Source organism: Idiotropiscis lumnitzeri, chromosome 16, assembly GCF_059441095.1.
Source record: "Idiotropiscis lumnitzeri isolate Australia: NSW breed Sydney's pygmy pipehorse chromosome 16, RoL_Ilum_1.0, whole genome shotgun sequence".
Lineage (NCBI taxonomy): Eukaryota > Metazoa > Chordata > Actinopteri > Syngnathiformes > Syngnathidae > Idiotropiscis > Idiotropiscis lumnitzeri.
Genome location: NC_142406.1, coordinates 3,956,112 through 3,982,707, shown reverse-complemented (window position 1 = coordinate 3,982,707; position 26,596 = coordinate 3,956,112). Strand labels below are relative to the sequence as shown.

The following is a 26,596-nucleotide window of genomic DNA, read 5'->3' as shown; positions in this document are numbered from 1 at the left end:
TTTTTTTAAAAACAAAAGACCCCCCCCCCCAAAAAAAATCTGACAATTATTTCATTTCGACGTGTGAAAAGTACTGAAACAAAAACACTCAGTCATGATTATGAACAAGTCTTTACTTTATCTGTGGCGAACCACCCCATGTCCCCCGTAAAGTCACACGCACACACACGGATATTAACATAGTTGAGAATCTACCGTCGCACATCCAGCAGTACGACACATCAACAACACTCTATGGGTGAAACGAACATAAGGTGCTTGATAATATATGACTGGAATGTTATGAAAAATGTCCACATTAAACAATTGAAACAAAAATCGAGCGAATATTTACACAAGATGAAGTTTATACAACAGGTGGAGGAAAGAGGAATCACCATTTGGCCATTTGAAGCAACTGTTCTTTGAACTGTTGTGCGTGGTGTGAAAGGTCAGTGACTCTGTCCACCATCTCCTGGATGGCGGCCGTGTTGGGGTAGTTGAGCGCCGCCGTCTTGGTGGCGCCCACCACCGTTTTTAACAAGTCACACAGCACGTTACTGGAGTTCATCACCCTGTTGGCCACCTCGGGGGCGGCGGCCTGCCGGGACAGCGTGTCGCCGATGAACACCAGTTTGTGCGCGCTGAGGATGACGAACTTGCTGTGCGCCACGAAGATGCGGGGCGGCTGCCCGGCGCTCACGCAGCTGAAGAAAGCGTCCACGGCGCTGAGCAGCGTGACAAAGTGCTGCTCGCACTGCTCCGAGTAGAAACCCAGCAGCTGGCGATCGCGCGTGCACGTGCGTGTGGAGGCGGGCGGGGACGGCGTGGTCTCTGTGTGCGGGGTGGCAGTCCTGCCCGGGATTTGGTGAGGCATCCACTGCGAGATGTCGTTCTCTACGGGCTTGATCACCTCCTGCTCGAGCTTCTTGAACTGGTTGATCTGGAGAAAATCACAGGGACGACATTAGGCTCTTCTGAACTCGGGACGCCCAGACAGGGCAGCTTTATTTCTTGTGAGTTTCCCAAGATAACTCAATGTGCTTCACAGAATTACAAAGCGCACCTGCTCCTGGCCCAACTGAGCTTGATTCTGCTTGATGATGTTTTCTTTCTCCAGCAGCTCTTTCTGCTGGCGCTCAAAGTCTTCTTTGCCCTGTAAAGTAGAGCACAGGCATGTGAGGAAAAAGCATTAAATATCAATTGTCATTATTGTCGCATAAAATTTGTAAAAAAAAAAAAAAAATACCAAGGACAAGCCAAAAATTGGCTCTTTAAAAATAAAAAAAATATATACATGAACGCAGTGCAACATAAAACCAAGATGACATTCCAACCTTCAATCACCACCCCCAAAAAAAATCTGCCAATTTTTGCAGAATTTTCTGAAATGTTCTGCCTTTAATTCATATTTATTGCTGTAAGCGTTGAGGACCAAAAAAAAGTTATTTTATTCCAAATATCAGTCTGGTCCTAGAAGATACATAGGTGATGGTAGTGTCTGTCTCCATGCATGTGCCTTTAACTCATTCACTGCCAGCCCAGGTAAAATGAAAGTACGTCTATTTCCGTCAATGGTAGCGAATGAGTTAAGAGGCGGGGCCTGGTGTCGTGATTTGTGATATCTGTAACTGTGTGAGTGTGAGCTGTGGTCGACAGCTGTTTCGGTGTCCATGTTCCTGTTGTTTTTTACTTTGTTTACATTCAATAAATGGCTGGAAAGTCTATCCACGTCTTGGGTTCTCCTTTCACATATGCGAGGAAGTATAGTATAGCGTAAAACTCCAAGAAGGTTAGCGTTAGCGTTGTCGCCACTGTCGCAATATCGCCGTTCTAGCTGTGCGATTTACCTGCAGATGTACGTAGTCGTAGTCTTCCATCCAGCTTTTAACACACTTCTCACTGTGGTTCATGTTGTCCTTGTCTTGGCTGGAAGGCACCGGGAACGGTTTGGTCTGCCCCCCGTAGGTGTCGCTGTCCGAGGAGGGCGAGGTGAGCGGGTGGCTCATGTTGTCGTCGGGCGTGCTCCCGCTCGAGAAGGAGCCCTCCATGTGCGTCCGTCTGAACAGCAGCTCGCCGCTGTTCCCTATCGTGGAAGCCAGCTGCTTGGCGTCGTCCGGCACGGTTCTGGAAACCATGACGAAGCGGTCCAGCTCGTCGCACTTGTTGTGATGCTTGCCGGCGGCGGAGGAGGTCAACGTGTTCAGCGCCCAGCTGCTGTTCTCCAAGACCTGGTAGACCTGCAGGAGGATCTGCTGAGAATCCTCCAGGCGACCCAGCTGCCTCCTCAGCTTGCTGTGAAGGGCGGAGTCAGAAAGGGCCGTGGCGTTGGCCGCCGCCCCTTTTCCGAATACGATAAAGTCCCCCAGACCTGCTCGGATTCTGTCCAGAACCGTGCGGACGTCGTTGGCGTGGCGCTCCATGAAAGGAAAAGTCCTCCAGTGAGGGGATGCCGCCATCGAATGCAAAGCCCCGACCGAGACCTCCACAGCCTGCTGCAGACGGTGTAACCTCTGGACCGCCGTGTCCACATCCAGCGCCAAGCGGCCCTCCGAGCCGGTACCCGTCGAGGACGACGACGTGGACATGCTGCTTCTCGTGCTGCCCGTGCTGGAGAACGACAAGCGGTTGACGCCGTCGGTCACGTCCGCTACGGCTCGCGATTCCTGGGCGGGCACGTCGTATACGCCCTTGTCCCGGTCGGCGGGCAAACTTCGGTGCTGGGAAAGCTGCATGCCCCTCGGGATGTCGTAGACGTCGCTGGGTGAGCCCGCGCCAACGGACAGAAGGGCTGTCGGCGGTACGTCGTAGATGCCCTCATTACTGTTCTGTTGTTGATGATGGGCGGCAGGCTCCATGCTCGGGGGGAAGTCGTAAACGGACTGAGCATTTTGCGCGGTTTTGGTGAGAGTGGGCGGGGGGACGTCGTAGATGCCCTCCTGCATCTGTTTGAGAGGCTGCGGGAAATCGTAGGTGCTCTCCTGCTGGGCGGCGTTGGCTCTGCAGGGTGGCACCGAGTAGACCTGAAAGTCAAGGACAGGCATGATTTTTAGGTTACGATAAAGATGTATTTATTCAACTTTCAAATGCATGCCGGGGAATTTAAATGGAGGCAAGGATTGAAATTCACTTCTCAACTTTAATTAGGAACGACACCCGCCATATTTCTGTTTCGAAGCAACAAACTGTCGGACGCCTGCCTGAAAAAACGAAAACGTAGAAGCTGTGGAAAGTAAAAGAGTTTTGTTTTGGATTTTCCCATGGAGGCTTCAGACGGAATTAACCACACTGATGGAGCTTTGGTTCAACTCTGCTGGCAGGCAAAGCGCCACCGCAAGAATGTCATCATTTAGCGTATTATTAATTTATCCGTGCCAATTGTGACAAACAGCAGGAACTGTCTCAATAACGTCAAATCATGGCTTCAAGCGCTCTTCCTTCCTCGCGAACGCAAATAGTGAGCTCTCCTCTTGATTGGAGTGTTTTATTACCGCTTGTGATGAAGGAGGGACGTCATAAACGTCTTGTCCTTGTGTCCTGTGGTCCGCTTGAGACGGGGGGACGTCGTAGATGTCTTGGTTTCGTGCAGCTCCGTGCTGTGCGGGGTATGGTGAGCCCAACATTTGAGTCGGTGGAACGTCATACACCTGAAAAGGGAGCACAAAATTGCTTTTAGGAAAGGCAAAAAAAAAAATGCTATAAATCTATTGAAATTTCCTTCTTAGCCTTCCAAGAAATCAGGATTTAACCGAATTCTCAAATATATTTTTATATTACGTTAGGCTGGGTCGAGCCAATGAATTGATCACAAAAAAAAAAAAACATGATGACTCATCTCCCTCCGGCTACTCGTCTTGTCCAGGTGTGCCTCATTGTGTCGTCAGTTTGTTAGTTTTCATATGTTCTCCAAAGTTTGCAGTTTTATTTTCTGACTTGTTGTCACTTGACTTCAATTTTAATGGAGCGTTATTGCCCTGAAGTGTCTTTTTAAAATGGTCAATTATTTCTCATATAGGGAGTCTTCCGTTCACCGCAGTCTCGACGAACAGCATTTGGGGAATGGCGTGTGTACGGCAAACTAAGGAGTCAAGGTAAGGAGATTCCCTAATTTAAAAAAAAAAAAAAATTGGTGCTGTTTTGTTACTGTTTTTCATTTGATTATGTCCTTGAAGTGTTTTTTAATACACAATTACGGCTTTGCTTCTTCATTAGCAGGTTAGGTTAGTTAAAAAAAAAAAAATCAAGGACCCTGTTTGTGTTTGATGTATATTAGAGTTGCAATCATAAATTGCTAATTTTGATATTTCTTTTTAATTCAGATTAAATATTCTCTGATTTCTGTCATCTTGCATGATAGCAGACTTTGTGTTGACTCAAACTAAAATATTTGCTTTTACTCCGGAAAACGATGATCAACAGCTTTGCTTATTTTATGGACCAAACCAGTAATTGAATCAAAATATTTTTTCTGCACTATTAATTTGGAATAATGCACAATAATTAAATTAAGAGATTGACAGTTAAATGTTTTTTTTTTTTTAAATACGATTAATCGATTTAAAATAATCAATCACAATTTCCAGAAAATGTTTTTTTTTTAATACGATTAATCAATTTAAAATAATCATTCACAATGTCCAGATGGTCACTTGCATTGGAAACACAATTAAGAGACTTTAAAATGTTCTTTTCAGATTAAACCAAAAGTATGAATCATATTGTACGTCTATAAACAAAGATTCCCAAACATGTCCTGGCAGACTTTTTTTTTTTCTCCACGCAAGATTATTGTTAGAGAAGTCTAACTGTGCGTGAGTCTAACAAGAACTGGACACCTACCCCCTGCGATCTACTGGGTGGGACATCATAGAGGTCCTGCTGGTTGTGCTGGCCTGGGCTGTAGGTGTACGACTGTCCCACTCGGGTGGGGGTCACCACCTGTGCAATCACAACAGGGAGAAGAGCAAACAATGAGAGCTGCTGTCTTTAAAAAAAAAAAAAAAAAAAAAAATGCCACCCAGAATCAAACTTTTGTGCGTCTGTTTCAGTAGATAGCCGTCATATTTTTTATTTATTTTTTTACGTTATTGGTGGAAAACATGGGCGTCGTATGTAAAGGACTGAAAAGTGAAGTCATAAAAGGTACTGACAAGCGTCACGGAAATTGGTGTGAGTCAGCCGCTGCGAGGACGTCAATTAGGTGTCGTGCTAACCCGGAGGTTTAGGATGCCGACCGTGTGCTCGCTGCCAGCACTCATTATCAGATCTCTCCGTCAAATGTCAGTTCTGTGTTGAACACGGTCGGTTGAAATGGTAAAAAAAACAAAAAACGGCCTCCAACCAACATGAGTAAGTCATTACCGAGCATTTTTCAGATGGTATTATGAGGTCATGTTCGCGTAACGGCAGCCCGTTATTTTCTATATGGTTAATCCCGTTCAAGGTCATGAGGTAAAAACGCATCGGCAGGCTTAAGTCAACTAAAACGGTCTGTATCTAAGTCAGGCAAGCGTAGAGAATATTAAACTCGATTTTTTTTTGTTTTTTTATCATGGAAAACCCGTTTAAATCTTTACTGCAATGGATGAATCAACGCAAATAACTATTTAACGTGCTGCAGACAGGATTTAAGCAAAATGACACGATTACTGCTTGGAAAGAAAATCATCCTGCTGGCTTCTCTTGGACCAGTGACATTTTATTTTTTCTATCGTTAAATCCTCTATTTTGCTCTTTTTCCCGTCAGTGCTGATCAGTCCTTCCACACCTCCTAATCCCACTCTTTCCACTCTCCCTCCCCCCGCACTGCTGTCTCGTATCCCCCTAAAAGCCGAGCTGCAGACCTCCTCGCTGCGTCAGACAGACGGAGGAATTCTGGGAATGTCCTTCTACTGGGCCCACAATTGCTTTTTTTTTTTTTTTTCCCACCCCCACTTGCTACCGTCGCCTCACCGGAACGAGCAAGGTTCCTTACTGGGTTTGGAAAATAGGAATTGGTCGAATGTTAGCAGTGGGAAAGGTTTCTTCATAGTCTCCATTCTTCTTGAGCAGAGGTGGGGAAACTTTTTGATTGGCGGGCCACAATGGGTTCTAAAATTTGACAGAGGGAGCAGATGGATGGAGTGTTTTGGTAACCTCACCTCATCGGAGAATAAAAAAAAACATTTAATTTTAAATGAAAATGAACAAAAGCATTACAACAAAATATCTGTTTGACACAGCAGAGTATTTAGAAATAACATCAACAAGGTTTATTCATTAATTTTTTTTTCAAGTTTGGCGGGCCGGATTCAAACGTTTAACGGGCCACATGTGGCCCCCGGGCCATAGTTTGCCCACCACTGTTCTTGAGTCATCATAAAGCTGGCTTACGAGCCAAATGGCATCTCTGATAATGAAGAAAAGCTCAGCCAGCACAGAACGGGGATTAATGTTTCAGGGAAAGCAGAATCGGGTTGAGGGGGACTGGTCTGTTAAAGAGATTTGTGAAAAAAAAAAAAATGTCAACGGGAGGGGGGTGAGGGAACAGTGAGGAATGGAAAATAGGAGTATGTTGCTCAGTATGGAAAGGAATGCCATTCAACGTTGGAGTCCAAAGCGACGTTCATATGGTTCTAATCAGTCGGGTTTGAACGAGCTTGAGGTGATTTAAGGTGTTCATTGCTAGCATACCCGTCCACGCATGCGGCGGCAAGTGAAACGTACACCGAGGCCGAAATAAACCAGCGGAGGAATAAATAGACTTGCTGCTTTTCGTCGGTCATAGACTCCCGCTGCATGTAATCGGACACAACGGCATCGAGTAGTTTATTTCCAAACGGAACGGAACATGGAAGCTGAAAAAACCGAAGTGACTTCAAGTATCTTGATTCTTCCGACATCTGAAATCAATCAAGATATAGAAATCCAGACGCGCTAACCTCACTCCAATCATGTTCCACATCGCAAGATTTGTTGCCATTCCCCACTGCACTGCTGAGAGGGAAACTAAATTGCTTGGTGGAATCGTCGCTAAAGTAAATGCCAAGAGAGAGCGACTGTAAAGGTCAGCGCAGCCCTGCGGGTTGAACGTGTGCGTTGGCGATAAGAGGATATCTGGACTCAGCTGCCGCATGCAGATGGCAGCAAGGTGTCCGCGAAAGGCCTTCACTGACCTTTTCCACAGGTGCGCGTCATCGCCTCCGAGCATATGCTCATTTCTTCTCCTCCCTCTTGTTTACCCAGCACGTCGCTGCGCCGAGGCGGGCCGGGCCACTGTCATAATTGCTGCTTTGTAAATATTGACCGGCTCCGATGAGCTTGGTGCTTTTTGTGGGGCTGATGACACCCTTTTTTTTTTTTTTTTTTCCCCCCCGAGTCGAGGCGATGACATCATGAAAAGCCTCCCGAGCAACCGAACAAACATTTGCTCCCGGTGAGGTTATAGACTGCACGGATTCCTTCATGGAGGAGTCAAAGCGATGGGTCGCTAATGCGCCGATGAGCGGCGCCGAGTGAGTCACGGGCCTCCTGCTGTTTGCTTAGCACACTGGCAGGCTCAGGTTTTGGCAGGTAGGACATTTTGCGGCTTAGTTTTGTGTTATTGGAGTGGTGTCGTCATAGCGTCAACAACTGCTTGATGAGCTTGTTGTAAAACTTGCGGGATTTTACGGACAGCACATTTTAGTGCGTAAACGGTCGGGATATCAACAACCAGTTGTTCATGCGTGCATTCCCTCAATTTTCTTGACCCTATTAATGCACGCCACTACATTAGGCAAGGCGGTTTTAATTTATTTAGCGCTTTTCATACTCAAGGTAAGGTAGGGAGATTTCAAATCATTTGAGGGCAAATACATTTAAGACAACAAAAAAAAAAGCTATTTTTTTGTAACCAAGTTGATTTTGTCTACTTGGTTATGTTCTTGTTAAAATAAATAAAAATAAATAAACAAAAAAAAAGCAAACTAGAAAAATAAAAAAATAACTTACTAAAAGAAGCACGGGAGCAAGATTTTGGAAAAAATAAACGGCAAAATGCTGATGCACCATGTTTGCTTTCAACTCTGGACTCCATTAATTGAGCCGTGTCTGCTGAGCACAGAACTCTTTATAGTCCATGAAAATTTCTTTAATGTATTCAAGACTTGAGCCATTCGGTGAATTATTGACCAGTAGCATGCAAAATATATTCTACAGCCAGTGTTGAGTCTTTTGAACTCGAGGAATATGTTCAAATCTCTTTATTTTTGTTTTGAATGAGCTGAAAAAGGCAGTGGCGATAATCAAGTCTTCTGGAGATAAAAGCTTGGATAAGCTTCTCCTGATCTGCTAAAATACAATCTCTAAAATCTACAGTGCTGTATAAGGATTTTTTTTTTTTATTTGCCGTTCTTAAAGGGATTAAGCTGAAAGTCAAACAATATGTTTTTTGTTTTTTTTCCCCTGTGGTTGTTTAGCTGCAATGCATAATCCTGACGTGTCTCTTTTGCGATGGTAAAACGATCACAACAAAACGCAGTTCTTGCCTTGGATCACACGTGCCGTTTTATCGTCTAACTCCAGATTCGCGCTATAAATCAACGTAATGAAAGATCTCTCGCGATAAAGAAGCAGTGCGCTCAAATGAACAGGAAGACATCATATCACACTTGTTCATTGGCTTTGGAGACAGCCCTCCTTTCTCAATAATGGCTTGCCGACATAAATCTCCAAGCCCTTAATTAGACAGCTCGCCAAGAGATGGCGACAATGACACTTCCGGGGTTTGGGTGTTGCCAAAGTCAGTTTGTTTGGTAAGAGAGGAACTTTTATGTGAGAGCGGATCGAAATGTAGGGAGTGTTTTTTGCTTTGATGAATCATTGTACAAAGACATCTCCGCCACCAACTCTCCGATTTGCCTTAAACTCGCAAAACCAATTATTCCAAGTAATGAAGTATTTAATCCCGGAGCTGCAAAAAAAACAACCAAAAAAAAAAAACAGGCAGGCGACTTAATGAGGAGGAGCTCCTGATTTCGGCGCAAATTAAGGATCATCTTTCATCCGCTCGGATCAAAGCGATTTCTCAATCCGTTGGAATGTTAACTCATTCACGACCAGCCCAGTAAAAAAAAATGGATTTTGACGTATTTATCCGTCAATGGTATTGAATGAGTTAAAAGATGACACGCGGGCGTTGAGTTTCCGGGAAAATGTCCTTCCCAGCAGAAAATGGGACAGATTAATGATCCTTCAGTGCAAAGCCGAATGGACAACTATAATACGGACGAGCGTGTAAAACTCTTTGTAATGCTATCATTGTGACATGCTCAGAGTAAAAAACCGCATGTCGACTAAAGTGGTCGGCGGACTCGTCGGCCGTAGCACAGACAAGACACCCGATGGGTCCAATCACGGTTTGCATTGCCAACATTTTCCAGCAAAGCATTTCCTGTCATCCAGACTCGCTTTGCTTTATGACTCATTTATGAGGAGCGCTGCTCTCAACGTTCAAGGAGCAAAGTCCTCTCGGTATGCAAACCACACCGCAGATGACTTTTTATTTCTTTATTTTTTTTTTTGCTACAACTGATTTATGAGCTTCCCCCCTCGGTCACTTCTCATGGGCCAGCGATTCATCACCGCGGCAACAATGGCGAGCGTTAGAAGGAGCCGGCGTGCTCCAGGAAGACCGAAGTCAGCGGCGGAGGTCGCCGTACGCACGACTGGCCTGAGAAAATATGATGGCGGCAAACAAGCGAGCCATTTGTCCCACTACCAAACGGCGCTTTATCGAGGTGAACGACGCACCCTCGTCGGCCGTAAACAACTATCGGCGCGATTTGTCCCTTCGTCCCGTCGCTCTTGAAGACGTCGGAGAATTTCAGGAAATGCCCATATAAGGAGTGGTGCTCTTGAGGGCAGGAAGTGAGGAATGAATAGGCCGTCTGGTAGGCGTCGATAAGACGCTTGGCCGAGGTCTTTGAACTCTGAACCCAACCCATCTTTGAACAGCATGACCTCAGCGCCTGAGTCAGAGAGGCACGGTGGCGTGAAACAGACACACCTTTCACGACGCCAAGGAGGAAACGGAGGAATAAAAACCCAAGTCGCACAATGGCGTCTCCTCTTTGGGTCACCCCAGAGTCCCAAACGTCACGTGGGTCCCCCGCTGTGAGGTCTTGACGAGGGTCAGTCAAGGACAGGGCGAGACATCAAAACCGAGGGAGACGCCCGGGCCAAACCCCAGCGCGCATTTATCCACCAAAGCTCCGCGCCACATGAAGAGAAAATCGCCGCTTGCCAATGTGGAGCTGCATCGTGCGGACCAGAAGACAAATTCTGGAGGAAATGATAAACAACGGCGGTTTGCCGGACAAGTTGAAGTCAACTTATTTCCGTCGGATCGCTACTACTCAATTAGGATGCGCTTCACATGCTTATTTAGTCCATTTCATGTGGTTGGACTTCCAGTTGGAGTTGGACAACAACAATCTTGTAAAAACATGGAAAGTTTTGTCATGAAACGCTTAAGCTCATGTGCACCGACTGATGGTGGATCTTCAACTGTTGCTTCACCGAAGTTGCGAACGAGCATGTTGTGAAATGGAAAATGACTTGTGAACGTCAGCTCAGTTGGCGCAACGACGAAGCAGATTCAGCTGTCTTGGCGGAACTTTTGTTGCTCGGTTGCGATAAAGATCGTCTTGCATTTTCACGATCCACGCTTGCAGATATTTTTTTTACCTCAGCCTTCAAAATAATTTGTAGGGCTTTATTTTAGCTACACTTTGATTTTTATTTTTTTTTTTTAGTTTTACATCGGAAAGCAACGGTCAGGTTTCGAGTTTATTACAATAACTATTATGAACGATATGATGTAATAATTTATTTTAAATTCCCTCTTGATTCCAATAAACGTATATAAAGTCATGCTTGTCACTGCTGTTGGTCCCTTGCTGAAGACAAAAAAAAAAAAAAATCATTACGATGACTTTTTATTGTTTTCCTAGCCGTGGTTTCAGACATCCCGATTGAAGCCAAAATCTGAACGTGACTGCCAAAAAAACAAACCGAAAATAGAAGCGAAATGAAGGTGATTTGGAGGTTAAACCTTCCCTGACGTGAGGAATGTTGTCATTTCTCGTCTTCTGTTACACTAAAAGGCAACCGCTGGACCGTTCATACGTTTGGAAAATAACTCTTACCGCACTCATCGATTTTTAAATCATCAACAGCAGACCTAAAAAGGAATTTTTGAACCAAAGCCGCCCAAAAAAACAACTCGTGCTTTTTGGCATCACCAGCAATTAAAAAAAAAAAAAGACGTAGCCTGTTGGTGCTCGTGTCCAACGGCGAGACGTCATTGCAAAACAACAGCGCCTTGTCTGCATTCCCAACAATGCACAAATGAACCCCGAGGAGAAAATTCATTTGCATGTGACGCACAAAATCAAATTCCATTATGGTAAAAATTGCCGCCACTGACAAGGAAAAATTATTCATCCGAGGCTTTTTATAAGCTCCCTAATGACATGATCACAGCATAAAACAGTCGATGGAAGCGCATTTTAGTTTTTCGTGCTGCCATCAAATCCTTTTATGCGAGTATGTTAAACATTGCGGAGGAAATTAGGTTGATAAGACTGCTTTTTTTTGTTTTTTTTGTTTTTTGCACGTGTCGGTGGATTGACAGGTCCCCTTGTCGGCCCGTGGCTCTCCCCGTCTTTATCGCGTGTTTACACACTAAAGCGCTCACCTGGGCTCATTGGAATGATAACCAAAGTTAATTTGTTCATGAAAGGAAAACACGCTTCGGGCAGCCAAAGCTCATTCAATGTATGATTAATATGTCTCCTGAAGTGCCGGAGTGAGAAAAATAGGAGAATGGTCCGTCGTGTCCGTCAATCACACCGTGTTGCTTTGAGTCAATGGTTTTTTTTTTTTTGGCTAAATAGTCACCAATCACAATTAGATTATTTTTCGGAATTTTTTTTGGGGGGGGTGCGTGATATTTTTGAAAACAGGTTAACAAAAATGGTGCACAATCCCATGCGTTTTTTTTTTTTATTTTTTTTATAGCGCTTATCGTAATTAGGGTGCGCTGGAGCCTCTGGACTGGTCTTCGGCCAATCACAGGGCAACTCGTTAATTTCAGTTTTGTTGTCACCACCACACGAACAAAATGTTCCCACGCATGGATGATGGATCATGAAAGTCAAAAGTAAACGACACTATTCCTGCATTGCTACCTATATTGTAATAGTTTCTCAGTTATTTATATTTTAGCAGTTAGCGTTTTTTCATTACAATGATTCACTTTTATGTATACGCTATATTTTGGAGGAGCGCAAGAAAAATTATATGCTGTGAGGGGGGGGGAAATAAATAAAAACCAGCAATAAAACAAGTAAAGCTATGACTAACTATAGTGGCTATACCGTCAGTGAGCAAGCTAAGTGTTTGCTAGTGAGTCGTAACCCAACAATTAAATGCAGAAACAAAACTATTTTTAATGCAGCTGGGCTCCACCAAAAAAAAAAAAAAAAAAATGCCTTTGTGCAGTTTTGCTTTTCCCTTCACTGAACCGATTCCCTGGGCCTCTGTGGCTTAAACTGGCTCTGCTGCACACAATGCGCCCTTGCACGGCGAAAGTCTTTGCACAAAAACACTACCCTGCTCTGTGGTAAACACCAGGCCCGGCACACCCTGTCCACATTTGTCATCGCCGGCCCGCAATCTCTCTGACATATCAGCCTTGGACTTGTTCGACGATGGGAGTCGAGCACATTTGTGAGTGCACAAACGTCATGTCCTATTGCATCTGTATAGCCACCCATGCAAGTGACGGCCACGCCCACCATTTGATATTTTAAATCGGCACCGATCCCACGGAAAAGCCTCTTGGGATCAATACGAGCATGTTCGGCAATGTTTTGAAGTATTCTTAACGCATGAATCTTTGCTCGTCATCATTAAGTTCCTTTTCCAGTACAATTGTTGTTAATTTTCAAAGCATATTCCACCTGGATCTAACTTGTCTCCGGGCGGGTTAGTCATGGTTTTAAATTGTGACAGTAACATTTTTTTTTCTTTCCAATCTCACTCCAGTGACAATCGACGGACAGCACACGAGCATGTCGTACCATAGCAACAAAATTCCCCACTTTTTACCCCCTCCACGCAAGTACATTGATTCAAACTTATTCGTTACCAATGACGGATATTGACGTCAAAATGTACAGTCATTTTATCTGCACTGGTAATGAATGAGTTAATTAAAAAAATTAAATAAAATAAAACTTTGTTGTAATATCACCATTCACCACTAGATGGCTTAGTTGCCCTTGCACAGCGTCTTAACCTGCCCTCTCTTACAAAGTGAGTAGGTCTGATTCCTATTAATTAATTAATTTATTTATTTATTTTTAGTGACATATTTCTTTGCTATTTAGCAGTTTGAGGTTATTTTTTGATCATTCAAACGCTTTGTTGTTGAAGGCTTGATCGTTTAGACGTGCATTGTGAAATGGCTTTTTTTTTTTTTTTCATCCCTCTGGTTAAGTTAAGTTAATCTGCTGTTAAAGGAAAGGTCATGCGAGTATCTCACCTTGCTTGGTGTGTTATCAGCGGCCAGTGTACTCCTCGGTGGCACTTGATAGACATCTTGCCCGGAGGGCACCTGGTAGATGCTCTGCTGTTGTGGACTCTGCAGGGAAGGTGGCACCTGGTACAGCCCCTGAGCCCCCGAGCTAGACTTCTGCTGGAAGCCCGAGTTCTGGAGGGGCGACTGTGCGGCGCCGGCGGCCGGCGACTGGGCTTCGAACTTGGGCCCGATGAGCAGCTTGAGGCGGTTGCCGGGGGCGATGCCTTGGCGGCCGTGCAGGGAGCAGAGCCACCAGCCCTCCAGGCCACCGGTGTTCTGTTCAATCACGGTCAGGATGTCCCCTTTCCGGAAGGCCAGCTCCTCCGGGGACTCGGGCATGTTGTCGTACAACGCTTTGGCCATTAAGTTCTACGGAAAGACAAAAAAAAAAAAAAATACAATTGTGCTTTTTGTTCTGAAGCTCATCTACATCCTTGCATTTGCTCGGTGTTCACATTTTGATGAACTCGAAGCCCACTTGGCAATCGCCCGCAGCTCTCCGCCAGATGTCTTTCAAACAAATCTGAACTTGACGGGATTTTCTCAGCTTGCTCCCCGCTTCAGGGCATAGTTCCGTGTTCCGGCCAGCGGGGGTTGAGCTATAATGAGTCTAACAGGCAGATTTTGGCGATAGCAGATGCCCCGGAGTGGTCCGTTGCAGTGTTTTAGGGAGGCATTTGCTGCTAATTGCCACATTAAATGCACCATTATCCTTTTTCGGGGCGTTCTATGCCTGGAAAGAATCAACTTAGCATGAATGGGGCTTTATACCGGTACATTAATAAACACGGTATTCGGTGCTGCTAAGCGCATAAACAAGCTTTGACAACATCGTCCATATGGGACAAAGTTGTGGAGACCTTTTGCACTTTTACAGCTTCCAGTGTTCTGGGAAGACTTCGCAAGATTCAACAGTTTGTGTCCATTTTGAAGAGCATTTGCGAGAGATCATCATTCTTCACAAAAACTGTTTGATCGGGTCAGGTCTTGGTTGCTAAAAGGGGCTTCTCACAATTGTTCCACCAAATGGAATTGTCCAAAATGTCGATGGTGAACTAAATCAGGGGGAACTAAGAGGTTCTGCCATTCCACTTATTGATTAAATAATTGATTGTCTTCATCCCATGAACACATCACTAATGGGTTTTTTTTTTAAAATGGTGACTGCATCAAGATTGTCATCCTTTGGGAATATTTTCTGCCCCCCTTGGAGTTAGACACATTTGTGAATTGGATACAAATTAAACACTGTAAAATCGCAATGATTAAAAAAAAAAAAGAAGAATCCTTTTATTGCCCTCTCCTCCAATATAATAGAATTAACTAGTAAACTACTCTTTGCTTTTGTCATTAAGTCTCAGATTTGATCAGATAAAGGATTTCCTTGCCTTGTTATCAGGCCAGTAGCTCCGTGTGAGAACCAGGAAGTGTGCTTTGAGGTTCTCTGTAGTTTGATTTTCATGTTTCACCCTCCTTGGTCTGAATCAAACAGTTCCCATGTGAAACTCTCACGTCTTGTTAACGCCGTTATCGCTCACTGTGCTTCTGGCCGCTTCAGCCATTGTCCAAGTGCACTGTCGACGCCCGACACACCCACATGTACTGCAACCACCCCCCCCCCCCCCCCCTAGCCACTCACGAGGTGGACCCGCAGCGTGTTCGATCGTGACCTTTTGAGGTCACCGTCATCCAATAAGGCCGTTTGCCGGTTTGGATAATTTGATGTAGCCTGGCAGAGGCATCCCGAGAGGGAAAGGAAAAGCTCCTTTCTGCGCTTCCGACCATCACCCTGCTGTGGCTAGCGTGGAGCCGATTGATGCGGCGAGGAGAAATCTCACCACAGACACAAGAGCAGCGGGCACCAGACTCCTTTGTGTGCTCCTTTTGTCTCTGTTAATTACAAGTGATTGTTCCGGAAATGCCGAACACTTGTATTAAGCTCCCACGCGAGCCCTGGTCTGCACTCTGATGCATAAAAAGGAACGAGACATGGCTTGAAACCCTTTCGGAAGATGTAAGCAGATCCGCAACACGTCTCCTTCCATATTCCGTACTTTGCATTTTCAGGGTCAATGGGAAGCTGGAGCATATCTCACGTGACGCTGGGCTTTGTGCACTTCTGCAACACATTTATGCAAACCTAATCACATCACAAGCCCCCAGAGCAGATGAATGCATACATCAACTTGCCTGTTTGTTTACTTCAGCCACAGGGCTCTTTTTTTAATAGCTCAAAATGGAACTTAATTTAATCCTCATGCTTTTCACAAGATGTTTTTTTTCCTCCCCAAAAAAAAAAGCTTATTACAGTGTATTAGGTCTGAAATAGCCATAACGGAATCTACAATGCATGCTGATTCAGCACAATTTCCGCCATGATTTGTCTCGATAAGAAATGCAAATGACAGGAAAATTACTTTGTGGCTGCGGGATGAAAATGATTAATTAGGGTCATTAAGTCAGGATTGACTCACACTTACACAATACGTCAACCAATATTATAGACAAGTGTGGTAAACATGACACTTAACAGTAACAGGCTCCCTCTAGTGGTACATGAAAGAATAACTGAATTAACTGTAGAATGTTCGCGTCGGTTGCGTTTAATTTTTATGTGTTTAGATTTAATCTTTTAATGCTTCTTATTTTCAATTATTTAACTTCGGTTTGACTTTTTTAATGTGTGATACACTACAGTTGAAACAATAAGTACAGTGTTTATGTTTGCATATTTAGATATGCGGAACATTGCAGGAGCTTCCAACCAATCTTTTGGGAATAAAACCAAATGTTAGGCCTACTACCATATTTAACCGTTGGTCTATTTTGTTTTTCTTATTTTTTTTTTCTCGATTATGATTCTATTCAGTGTTATTATTGCAATTTTTGTTCTAATTAATGTAAAATGAATGCTTTATTGCTTTAAACCCATTTTGATAGCAAACCCGATGAATCAATCAGTCGTTGAAAAAACAAACAAAAAAACAAACAAACACATTAATCATCTGTTGTGGTAAATCTCCTCACTGACTTCCTCCAGTGGGAGCTTCATAGGAATAATGACTGCGCTATTACACCTTCACCCAGGAAACGGTCGCCACGTGTGGGTTGGATTAGATTTAAAAGCCAATATAAAAGCATTAATGCGAATGTGAATAGCTAGCATGGGAAATGTAATAAAAGAGCCATCAAGATTTGCATAAACGGGTTGTTTGTGAAAATAACGGTGCCTTCTGATGTGACGCAAAGAGGGAACGCGCATCTCTCTTTGCCGTGTTTGTTTGCTTGACTTGTGTGGCCGCCGCTGTAATCTGAGCAGATAAAACTGACTATTAACCAGGCGTCACGTCGCTGACATAAACACACATTAGTCACAACACGGTGACGTTCCCGCTGCCATTGATCACGCTGTAAACACACGTGTTTGCCATTTGAATGTGAGCCGGCGGGCGGGTGTGGAGGGAGGCAAGGGAACGGAGAGGGCCCCTTCTGCGACTCCCACCTATGAGTGTGAGCTTCCAGGAAGTTATCATTTAGAGGTCAGAGACGGGGCGAGTCGTGCTACTGCTCCCTCAAGAAAACTATGATGCATTTCTGGTTAAAAAGTTAGCAGACGAGGAGGTACTATGGCGCTTCTTCAACATTAAGATAGTCCGCAGTTGGTACACTGCAGGAAGCTGCACAGATAAGACTCCCTGAGGCGGTAAAAAGATAACGATATAAATGCGAAGAAGAATGTATTATTTAAAGGAAAATTCAAATGAGATCTACTTTTTTGTCCTCTACTGAAAACCAAACAAAGACATGCTAATGCTACCTTTTTGCTGCGCCTTAAGTTCCGAAGGCTGCAGTGGTACTCCGCAGTCTCCACTTTGCTGCAGCGGTCTGGCTTTTTTTTCCTTTTTTTTTTATAAAACCGTTGTTGTCCACCGTTGCAAATGATGCATTCAATATTTTTTGCATATTTAGCCTGAATCAGCTCAGTCTTACATATGGCGTCATTTTTATTGTCCCATTTATTGTCCCCACAGCAACAATGTAAGATCCTTGATATATAAATAAAGTTGTATTGTATTGTATTATCAAACAATCTGGATCTCGAGTCTCTCAAATAAATGAAGGTGTAAAGGTAAAATTTGTTTTGTTTTCCTTTGCCCACGTCAACATCTGGTTCAGAGGCCTTGCGTTTTTTTCCCGCCGCAGAACGGAACTGTCTGGCTCCCCAGCTGGATCACTGGATACAACCTAAAGATCCAGCTGTCTGACCCGCGCCGCCGCCCCTCCCCTGATCCCCTTTCTACGTACACAGACGGCAATGACTCACGCGGGCTTTTTCCATCGGTGTCTGGCCTCGCTCGCCTGCCTGTGCTGACCAATCCAAAAATAAAATCGCCCTTACGTAACGTAACTGCCTGTTGAAAGGGGCCCCACCTTCGCTGCCAGCGAGAGCTCTTTGTGAGGTTCAGGTTCTTTCGGGTGGCCAATGAAAAAGAATTCAACTAAAGAAGCTCAAAATCCCCTACGACAGTTGCGTCCTCGCGACATGAAAGAAGACAAACAAACAAACACCCGCCATTCCAGCTGTGCGACTCCACCACTGTCACTTTGGCGAACGGGGAAAAAAGCAGCACACTCATGCGGCCTGGTTTCACATGGTTATATATAGAAAATAATTATGATAATGACGATAATGAGGACCTGATGACTTTTAACCAGTCGTTCCTCAGAGTGAGAGGGCTGCCGCGGGTGAGAGCCAGTTCAAATAAATGGGCCGTGTGAAGGGTTCTGGGTAGGAAAGACTCATGGGAAGTGGTTCAGTGCCCGGACTACACGGTAATTTCTTCATTTGGACATTTTTCAGGAAGGTTTACCCCCCGATTATAGTCTCTTTGTGACCTCTCCCAGTGGCTGTGTTGGAACATAATTATATAGCAAGCTCCTTTAACTGCGGACAAAAAAAAATGGGATGGAAAACATAATATCAACGTCCAACGCAGTTTTGCACATGAAATTAAACATTGTCTAACCTCGACTGCATCACATACAGTCGACGGTGACCCTTTTTGTAACAAATTGTAATTCGGTTCGGACTCGTGCTTTGGAACGCTCCATAAAAATCATTCTAGCTTTGTGACTGTGACCTCTAGATGACATTTCAGACAAACTAAACACGTGGATTAGCCTATCTGCGTATTTACGGGCCTAACTAACTGTACAGTCGAGATAGGAAAGCGGGATTTTAATAAATACGAGCCGAAGCGAAGAGGAAGACTACGTGCTGACTCAGGAAATGAAATCCCAGGTGATATGAAAATTCAAGTTTTTTTTTTTTTTTCGTATGTGGAAAACACGCTATTCCCTGAAACAGATGTTTAAACACTCGTTAAAAACAGTGATGGTACAATTTTGACCACTCGGGTCTGGACTGATGTCATTCGATTACAAACTAAAAGCCACTTCCAGTAGTAAACCAAAACCATGATGAATTGAGCGCAACACTTGAGGTTTTACTCAGTCTCAGGAAGCGATTGCAAAACGTTAGTAGTGAGAACTCCCCCAACTCTTCTGAACCCTTTCCGTTCATTCTAGTCATTTCATGTCTTGTCACATAAACCGCCTGCAGCACTTCCCGTCTCCTGGAGAATTTCAAGCCATCCAGGTGAATTACGACCAGCCGGCCTTATCGTTTGCCATCTTGCGCTGCCTTACGAGGCTTTTTAAGCACGAGCTATAATTAGGTGTCCGGGCCGCGCTCAAAAGTGCATCTATTTCCGTGAATCTGAAGGAGTGCTGCGTTAGCATTTTGTGCAGCGTCGCCTCGTGTGATATGCCAGACGTTCTTGGACTCTCCGAATATTGCAAAGCAGCAGGGAGTTGTCCCTCAAATTGAAGTAACACTGGTCTTTTGCCAACTTTATGGCTTTCGTTTCGTTCCAAAGGCAGAAGTCGGCCCCAGAAATGGAATAGAGAAATACATGCTGCAAAATGAAAAACAACACGAGGATTTGTTGATATTGCCAAAAGGCAAGCAAGAGTATTGGCAAAAGAGAAGAGGCGTATTATTTCCGAGGCCAAATGCTACATGGGTGCATCTTGGTAGGCCCCGGAGACACAAACTAATCCCTCCAGGGGGCGTGAGCCAAAATCTGGAATCATCTTCACGGTATCACTGCAGGGCCACATTGGATTGTTTTACATTTCGGAATTGCCAATGAGATGGAAATTCATTGCACTGTCCCTAAGATTTCACGCTATGCCGAGATCTTGCGGAATAAAAATGGGCCTAAGACGGTGCCTGCCCCTACCGCCCGCCCCCCTCAGAAAGGCGACAGTCTTTTGTCTTTTTCTAGAAGGGAAGAGCCACCTTATCAAAAATTATTTTAACCCTGTTAATTTAAAGTCAAATTAACCCAACATATTGATGTCCAAAAAAAAGAAATTGTAGTCTACCGATACCAGTTTTTTGGGCTTCAAAGTAAAAGTGCAGTCGTATGAACTAACTGGTGCACCGGTATTAATAACTTATCTCAGCTGTTCAGCTTCCTACTTCCCACCATGAGGGTCAACCGCCGACAAGGGGCTCACCATCCTAAGAGGTGACCCCGCAAAATCGTTTGCATTCTTCAGGGGACTGATAATTATTTCCGCCTGTAAAGGTCAAACGTGGAAATTGTTCTTAGTATGATTGCTGATGTTGTGCATTCTTAAAATATAATCTGCCTTTTTGTGTTTTTGTAATGTTAAAAGTTGGCTGACGGCGCGAGGGCACAGCGGGGTGAGCGGTTGCGGAGGGGGGGGGGGGGTGTTGGCAGGCGGGGTGGGAGGGCTTGCACGATTCATTCTCATTGGGGGAGAAGTCCAAAAAGCAAAAACTTGAAACCAATCTGATTCGGAAAATGGAATTCATAATCAAGATTAAGGGGACGAAAAGCAGTAAAAACTCGTTCTTCAATTGACGTGTTTCTCGAAGGAGGGCTCTTGGAGCACAATGCCGCTGTCGGCCCAAGTCTGCGCCCGCTTTGCCAGACTCATTAACAACGCAAGGGGCCAACTTGAAAACAACAACAAAAAAAAAAAATCCTGTGCATCTTCTTGACTACATTCCCAAGCACAACGTCCTGGAATGTTCTCATTCTCACAGGGAGCTCCTCAAACTCTCTCTTCCCATCCCCTTCCCCCATCACCAAACACATCAAACTTTGCCCTTTCGTCGCCCGCCCCCCCCCCCCTCACAACTTCCTCTCCTTTTCATTTGCTGCAGCCCCTTTCAGCATCAGGGGATTCTCCTCCCACTCCGAACAATGTCTGCTTCGCCCTCCTCCAGCTCTCTTTACCCTTGGACTGGTGCCTGGAAGTTGAACCCATTAAAAAAAAAAAAAGGAGGAAAACACATTTTGGCCACCTAATCACTGTGGTTGTGAAGCTATTTCAGCAACTGTGACATCAGCTGTGGAAGCGTCAGTGGAATTTTTTTTTTTTCTTTCCACCAGAACACTCTGAACACTTGGCCGCACCACAGGTGCCACGCTCTGTCGAAATCCACAAACCTCGCCGATGCCGCGAGAGATCAGAGTGCGTGCGTACGGCCCCAATGACGGGATTAGACGCATTAAGACACCAATGGAAGACACGCCTTCCCCTCGCACCTGAGCACCTGTTTGGAAAGCCTCTCTGACAGACTACAAGTGACTGAGCAGCGCCGAGTTCAACTGCAGCTGAAACGCGACCCCCCCCCCCAACCCCCCTGCTTGCTTAATATAGGCAATCAATCAATGGGACGGAGATCAAACGCCAACACGGAGATGTGAGAGGCGAACCTCCGCAGCTGACCTGAAAGAAATCTGATAAACACAGCAGGGAGGCTAACGCACAATGTGTCGTCAAAGTCGTGGCGCATTCCTTCTCCCCCTAATGCCACCCTCATTTCCCCCTTGTTACATAATGGAACCCCCCAAAACGGTTTGGAATTTCTTAGAGATGTCATCAGCAAAGCACTACTTTTGTCTAAATGAAACTCCTCAACGAATTTCAACATAATTCCTTAAAGCCAAAGCAATGACTGTTCTGTTCATTCGGAGTGATAAATACTAATATTTGTGGTCTAGAAGTATTTTCCATGCTTATAATTTACTGTAAATCTGACTGAACTGCACTGGTGCACGCAAATGATAGACAACAGAGCATTCCGTACAGATTTGGAATGAAACCGTTTAGGCAGGTGCGTCCTTGGACAAATAAAGGCCTCGTCTCGAATAGACGGCTGTTTCAAATAAATGCCTTTTGCTGTGTGCAGTTGAGTAACTCAACGCCCTTGGTCACTATTTGGGGAAATAGGGCATCATAAGTAAAGAGCACCGGCTGCCTCACTATCTTGAAAGGCAGGCAAACAAAGACGTGCAGACACGATTCTGCGGTAGGGAGGTTGCGCTCTGTGTCAGTTTCCTTCCTACGCGCAGATAAGACTCTTGAAATGCCTCTCTCGATCTGATTCATAAATATCCAAATTCCCCTTCGCAAAGATCACCGTCTGAAACCACGAGCCTGATCTAAAGTGTATATTTAACAGACCAATGAGTCAGTCCATGTGCACGCCCACTGGTCCCCCACCCCCACCTTTTTTTTTTTTTTTAAAAAGACAGAGCCTGCCGACACTGAGCAACAGGGGGGTGAGAGGGGGGGCTTGACAAACAGCAACTTGAGAAAACAACCCACAAAATTGCAGCCCCCGTCCGTCCTTGAAAGTCTCAGAATCATCCCGGCATTTCGGATGGATTCTTCCGAGAGTACGTTGAGCCTGTGAGGTCATCTAATGAAGACCAGCGCTGCGTGCGACCGCACTAAAACGGCAGCGTTTGGCCAACTGAACATATACTGTTCACAGCTGATAATCTTGAGTTCGGTCTTGCGTCACATATTTAGCAGCACAGCTAGTGGAAGTGAAGCCACTACATATGAATATTTTAAGCTTTATAAACAAATCAAGCGATGTGCCATATTTTTTTCTGTGTCAGTGGCGTTTAATTAAGGATGTCCAAAAAATAGGCCTCGTGCACATGATCACGTTGGGTATTGTAGACTTAAACTGCAACTTGTGATTATTTTATAGCAGTATAAAACAATTACTTCAGCATGGGAATCAAGCATTGGCAGTTATCTGAGAAGGCGTGTTTCCGAACTTTGAGCTTTGGCTAATGTGTGATGTTGCAAAACACTGATGTCATCTTAAGTATAATAGGAAAGTGACTCTTTAGTTGAATACCAATGAAATTAGAAGATGAGACGAAAGACCGTTTTTTTAAGGGGGTGCTAGCACTTGATTGTAAGCCCATTCAGTGACCACATTTAATAAATCAAGACAGACTAAAAGGTATTAAGTACTTGCGTGTTAAACCATGTTAAAAGGCTTGTGTGTATTTGGTTGTACAGCACACCTCAAATTTCATCATTTAGATTAGCATCTAACAGTAGTATACCTCGAGATTTATGTTATTTTCCTGGACAATGTTGCAAGTTATTCATATAAATTTGACAGTAATCATATAATATGACAGTAATCATCAAATGAATAAGAAAATAGTTATTGAATGTCAGTATCTGTCTCGGGTGCGCGGTGTGGTGAACCCAGTAAGATTTTCGCTCTATTTACGCCCCTGAACTGTTGAAATATGGGCGACACATTTGGAGAAAAAAAAAAAAAAAGGAGTCCGTGCGTGCAAAACGGTCTCATATCAAACAAGCGCACAAGAAGCAAAAGTGACAGCACGTTCTTCATCTTACAACCACGAAGGATATAATCACATTCGATCAATTACCCTCAAAGTTCGAGCCCGGTATAAAAGTTAATTCATCGCCTGCATCTATCGTGACGACATCGACCCACTTTCATGACACCCGAGGGCGCAGTTAAGTCACTTACTTTATATTTCATTTTGCAGCTCCTCTAGAAGATTCCAAAAACAAATGATAAATATCCGCTTGTATCGCATCAATGAGAAAGAAGAGGGACTTAAGCAGCCATCCGCAGCCGTGCAGACGGAGTTGCTCGCCGACTGAAGCGCTTCTCCACCCGGACTGGAGCTTTTTCGCTCGACGTCTACAATCGTCCGCTCCTCTCCTCGCTGACGAATGCCTTCATTTGCATACGAGTCGCTGATTGGTCCGAGCCCATACTAGACCCGCCCCTGCCACCTCCTCTGATTTTCCTCCAGAAGTGACGTCATTATCAGGACGCGAACTAAAATATGTACGCCCAACTTATTATATATATACTAAGCCAAGTGACAGCAATTTTGCATATCTTATAAATTTGATTACAAACTGATTTTTTTAAAATCCCCTCCCAGATTTGTACCTTTCCTGTTGGAGTTGAAATCTGTATTTAACTTTATCAAATTAATTGACAGTAAGACCAGGAATATGATTGACTATTTTAGTTACAAATATTCAGGCTGTTTGGCTGTGCATTAATTTTTACGTTTTTTATCCTTTTTTTCTGGGACGATTTTATTTAATAGTAATATCCCAATGCATCTACTAATTGGATTTCCTGATATCATGTATTTTTTTAATTAGATATTTAAATATTTGTAACTGAATGTGTGATATTGTTGTACTCTTTTTTTTTTTTTAATTGGCTCAATAAAGTTTATATATAAAAAAAAATTGACACATTCTTATGACACTCAGTATTATATAACTTTGATTAGTAGCTCACTGAAAAAAGGCAATAAATATAATTACTACTTGTACTACATATAAAGTTTATGATATAATGAATTATGCACATAGCATTTTCATCCACGCAAACTGTTTAATATTTAAAGCAAATGACCTTTTTCTCTCTAGTGTCACATAGCTAAGCTCATTAATGCATTACAATTAGTCAAGAGTTTATGATGAAAATATGAACTTGATAAAAGACAAAAAAAAAAAAAAAAAATTGTGACGATGCTGTTTGCCTGCAATCACAATTTTCAAAGAGAAGAACTCACCTGCGCTTCCACAACTCTCTGATGTGTGCTGGCTCATTTCTCACAGCCATGGGCTGTTAACGGCTCTCATTGTCTGTGGTGAGGAGTCATATCCTCACATGAATGTGCCGTGCAAGGTACTCCCAAGCTTGTTTATGCTGCATGTGCTGTGCAGCTGCAGCCCATTCAAGTGGGTACCGCCGCTATTCTTTTCTGTCTACGGCCTATGTGATTAAGTGCCTTTGAGCACCTGTTTCCTATGACAAACATCACACATTGCAGTTTGTTTGATGCGTTGGGACTAAAACAGCCGCAAAATGTTTGTCATCCCGTTTCCATAACAGGCAGGATGGGATCGGTTCTTCAGGGCTGGCTCACCGGTGGCGTGCCATTTTTGGCGTGTTCAACTCATGCTTGATTTGCTCGCAGTGGGAAATTCGGAGATCCAGCGGCAGCGCAATCTCCCGCCAGATTGAGTTACAGCCTCGAAATCCTCCTTTTGAACCTCGTCAAAGTCAAACAATCAGCGGCCGGTGGAAGATTTGTATTGGGCCCCCGTCTCCTTGACAACAGCCACCATGGCAGCGGTATCTTATACCCTCGCACCTAGCAGATTACATGAGCTGCAAGTTGGCGGGTGCAATAAGTCCGCGGGTGTTATGATGGCATATTTCAAGCATGGAAATAGCGCGGGTGAAAGATGAGCCTCCAGCCTTTCATGTCGCCAGGTGTCAACGCCGTACGGGTTGCATAAGTGCTCCCGCAGAGCCGAGCTCAGGTTCAACAGTGAGCGCTAGCAGTTGTACGTGGAGATCACAGGGCTGTGCGAGCCGCGCCACCGCCGAAGCGGGGAACAAAGTTTTAATGGACGGAGCCAGGGGGACAACGGCTCTTCTGTGCGTGGAAGGTGGCCCCCTTGCTGCTCACTGTGAAAGACTGTTCCACAAACTCCCTCTCTAACCAACTCAGACACATTTATGTGAACGCCCCCCCCCTTCCCTTACCTCCACGTTTACCCCGTGTTGCCTAGCTCCTCTGCGTGGGTTTAAACAGACCAGGCCTCAGCCAGTGTCTCCGTCTTTGTGCCCTGCGACCTCGAGGCCTGGCAGCAGCACGGAGGAATGCACAGAACACAGAAGAAAGGGGAAGAAGAGTAACTCTGACACAATGTTGTTTTGTTGCCAGAGGTCGCCTCACTCTCCAGTAGAGCTGATTTACATCCCACAACTACGAAAAAAAACTAAAACGCCTGGTAACGAGATCTCCTCAAGCAGATAATGCAGGTTGCAATTGAGATTTTGATGTTAAAAACCAAACCAATCCAAAACTGGCCTGTTGAGAAATGTCAGACTCGGTTGCTACAATAAGTCGATCGAAATGTTTGTATCGTCAATCAAGATCAAGATCAATACGCGTATCATTCCCGGTCACAAAAATAGCCCATGCAAATGTTGGCATCTCTGGTTGCTGAAAAACAAAAGCAAAACATTTTGAAGCCAATTTTGTTACTCAAATGAGGTCAATATATTTCGTTTGCCTCATTAAGACATCCATTATTCTTAATTCTTCTCAGAAAATGGTCGCGGCCGACAATCGTAAACCGGTTCACAAATCGCTAGCTAGCTAGCAAGTAACCCCAAAGCTCGCACGGTGCCTGAATGCAAACAGAGGAACAACTGGTTGTTGAATTTTTGTATCACGCCTCTTCCAAGTCATTCCCGACAATTAAAATAAGTTTGGAACCACATTGTAGTTCCAAATAAGCTAACAGTTAGCCTAGCTTCTTTTTTTTCTCTTCTTCTTCCCATCCTAGCATGAGAAGGGCTTTAAGGCGCCAGTTGTTGTGTGGCATTGCTCTATGATGCAACAATCCCCCGCAGTGCAGCCGTCTGCCATGTGCGCTGTCTGTTTTTAAAAGTTTGGTTGAATCTCTCCATAAAGCCGTTAGCCTGGGAGCCGTATGAGGCGCTTTTGGTGCGTTTGATCCTCCTCCCCTCCAAGGACATCACAAAGTAAGATGAGGATGAACTGAGGCCTGTTA

At 44.4% G+C, this 26,596-nt stretch overlaps 1 protein-coding gene and 1 long non-coding RNA gene across 2 annotated transcripts in view; one reads left to right on the top strand and one right to left on the bottom strand.

The window, feature by feature from the left end:
- Nucleotides 1–26,596, top strand: part of LOC148320917 (uncharacterized) — a 42,498-nt gene that overhangs the window by 3,611 nt on the left and 12,291 nt on the right. The window contains exon 3 of the long non-coding RNA XR_015846910.1: nt 3,995–4,070. This is a non-coding gene — a long non-coding RNA (uncharacterized LOC148320917). The remainder of the gene's footprint in view (nt 1–3,994; nt 4,071–26,596) is intronic.
- On the bottom strand, nt 150–23,681 carry LOC148320918 (enhancer of filamentation 1-like). The gene is made up of 7 exons (XM_088318934.1): nt 23,502–23,681; nt 13,550–13,954; nt 4,819–4,917; nt 3,471–3,626; nt 1,830–3,002; nt 1,046–1,135; nt 150–922 (listed from the first exon to the last, which is right to left on the bottom strand). Exons 1-7 carry the CDS (start codon nt 23,511–23,513, stop codon nt 374–376), a joined length of 2,484 nt encoding a protein of 827 aa, XP_088175060.1. The 5' UTR covers nt 23,514–23,681; the 3' UTR covers nt 150–373.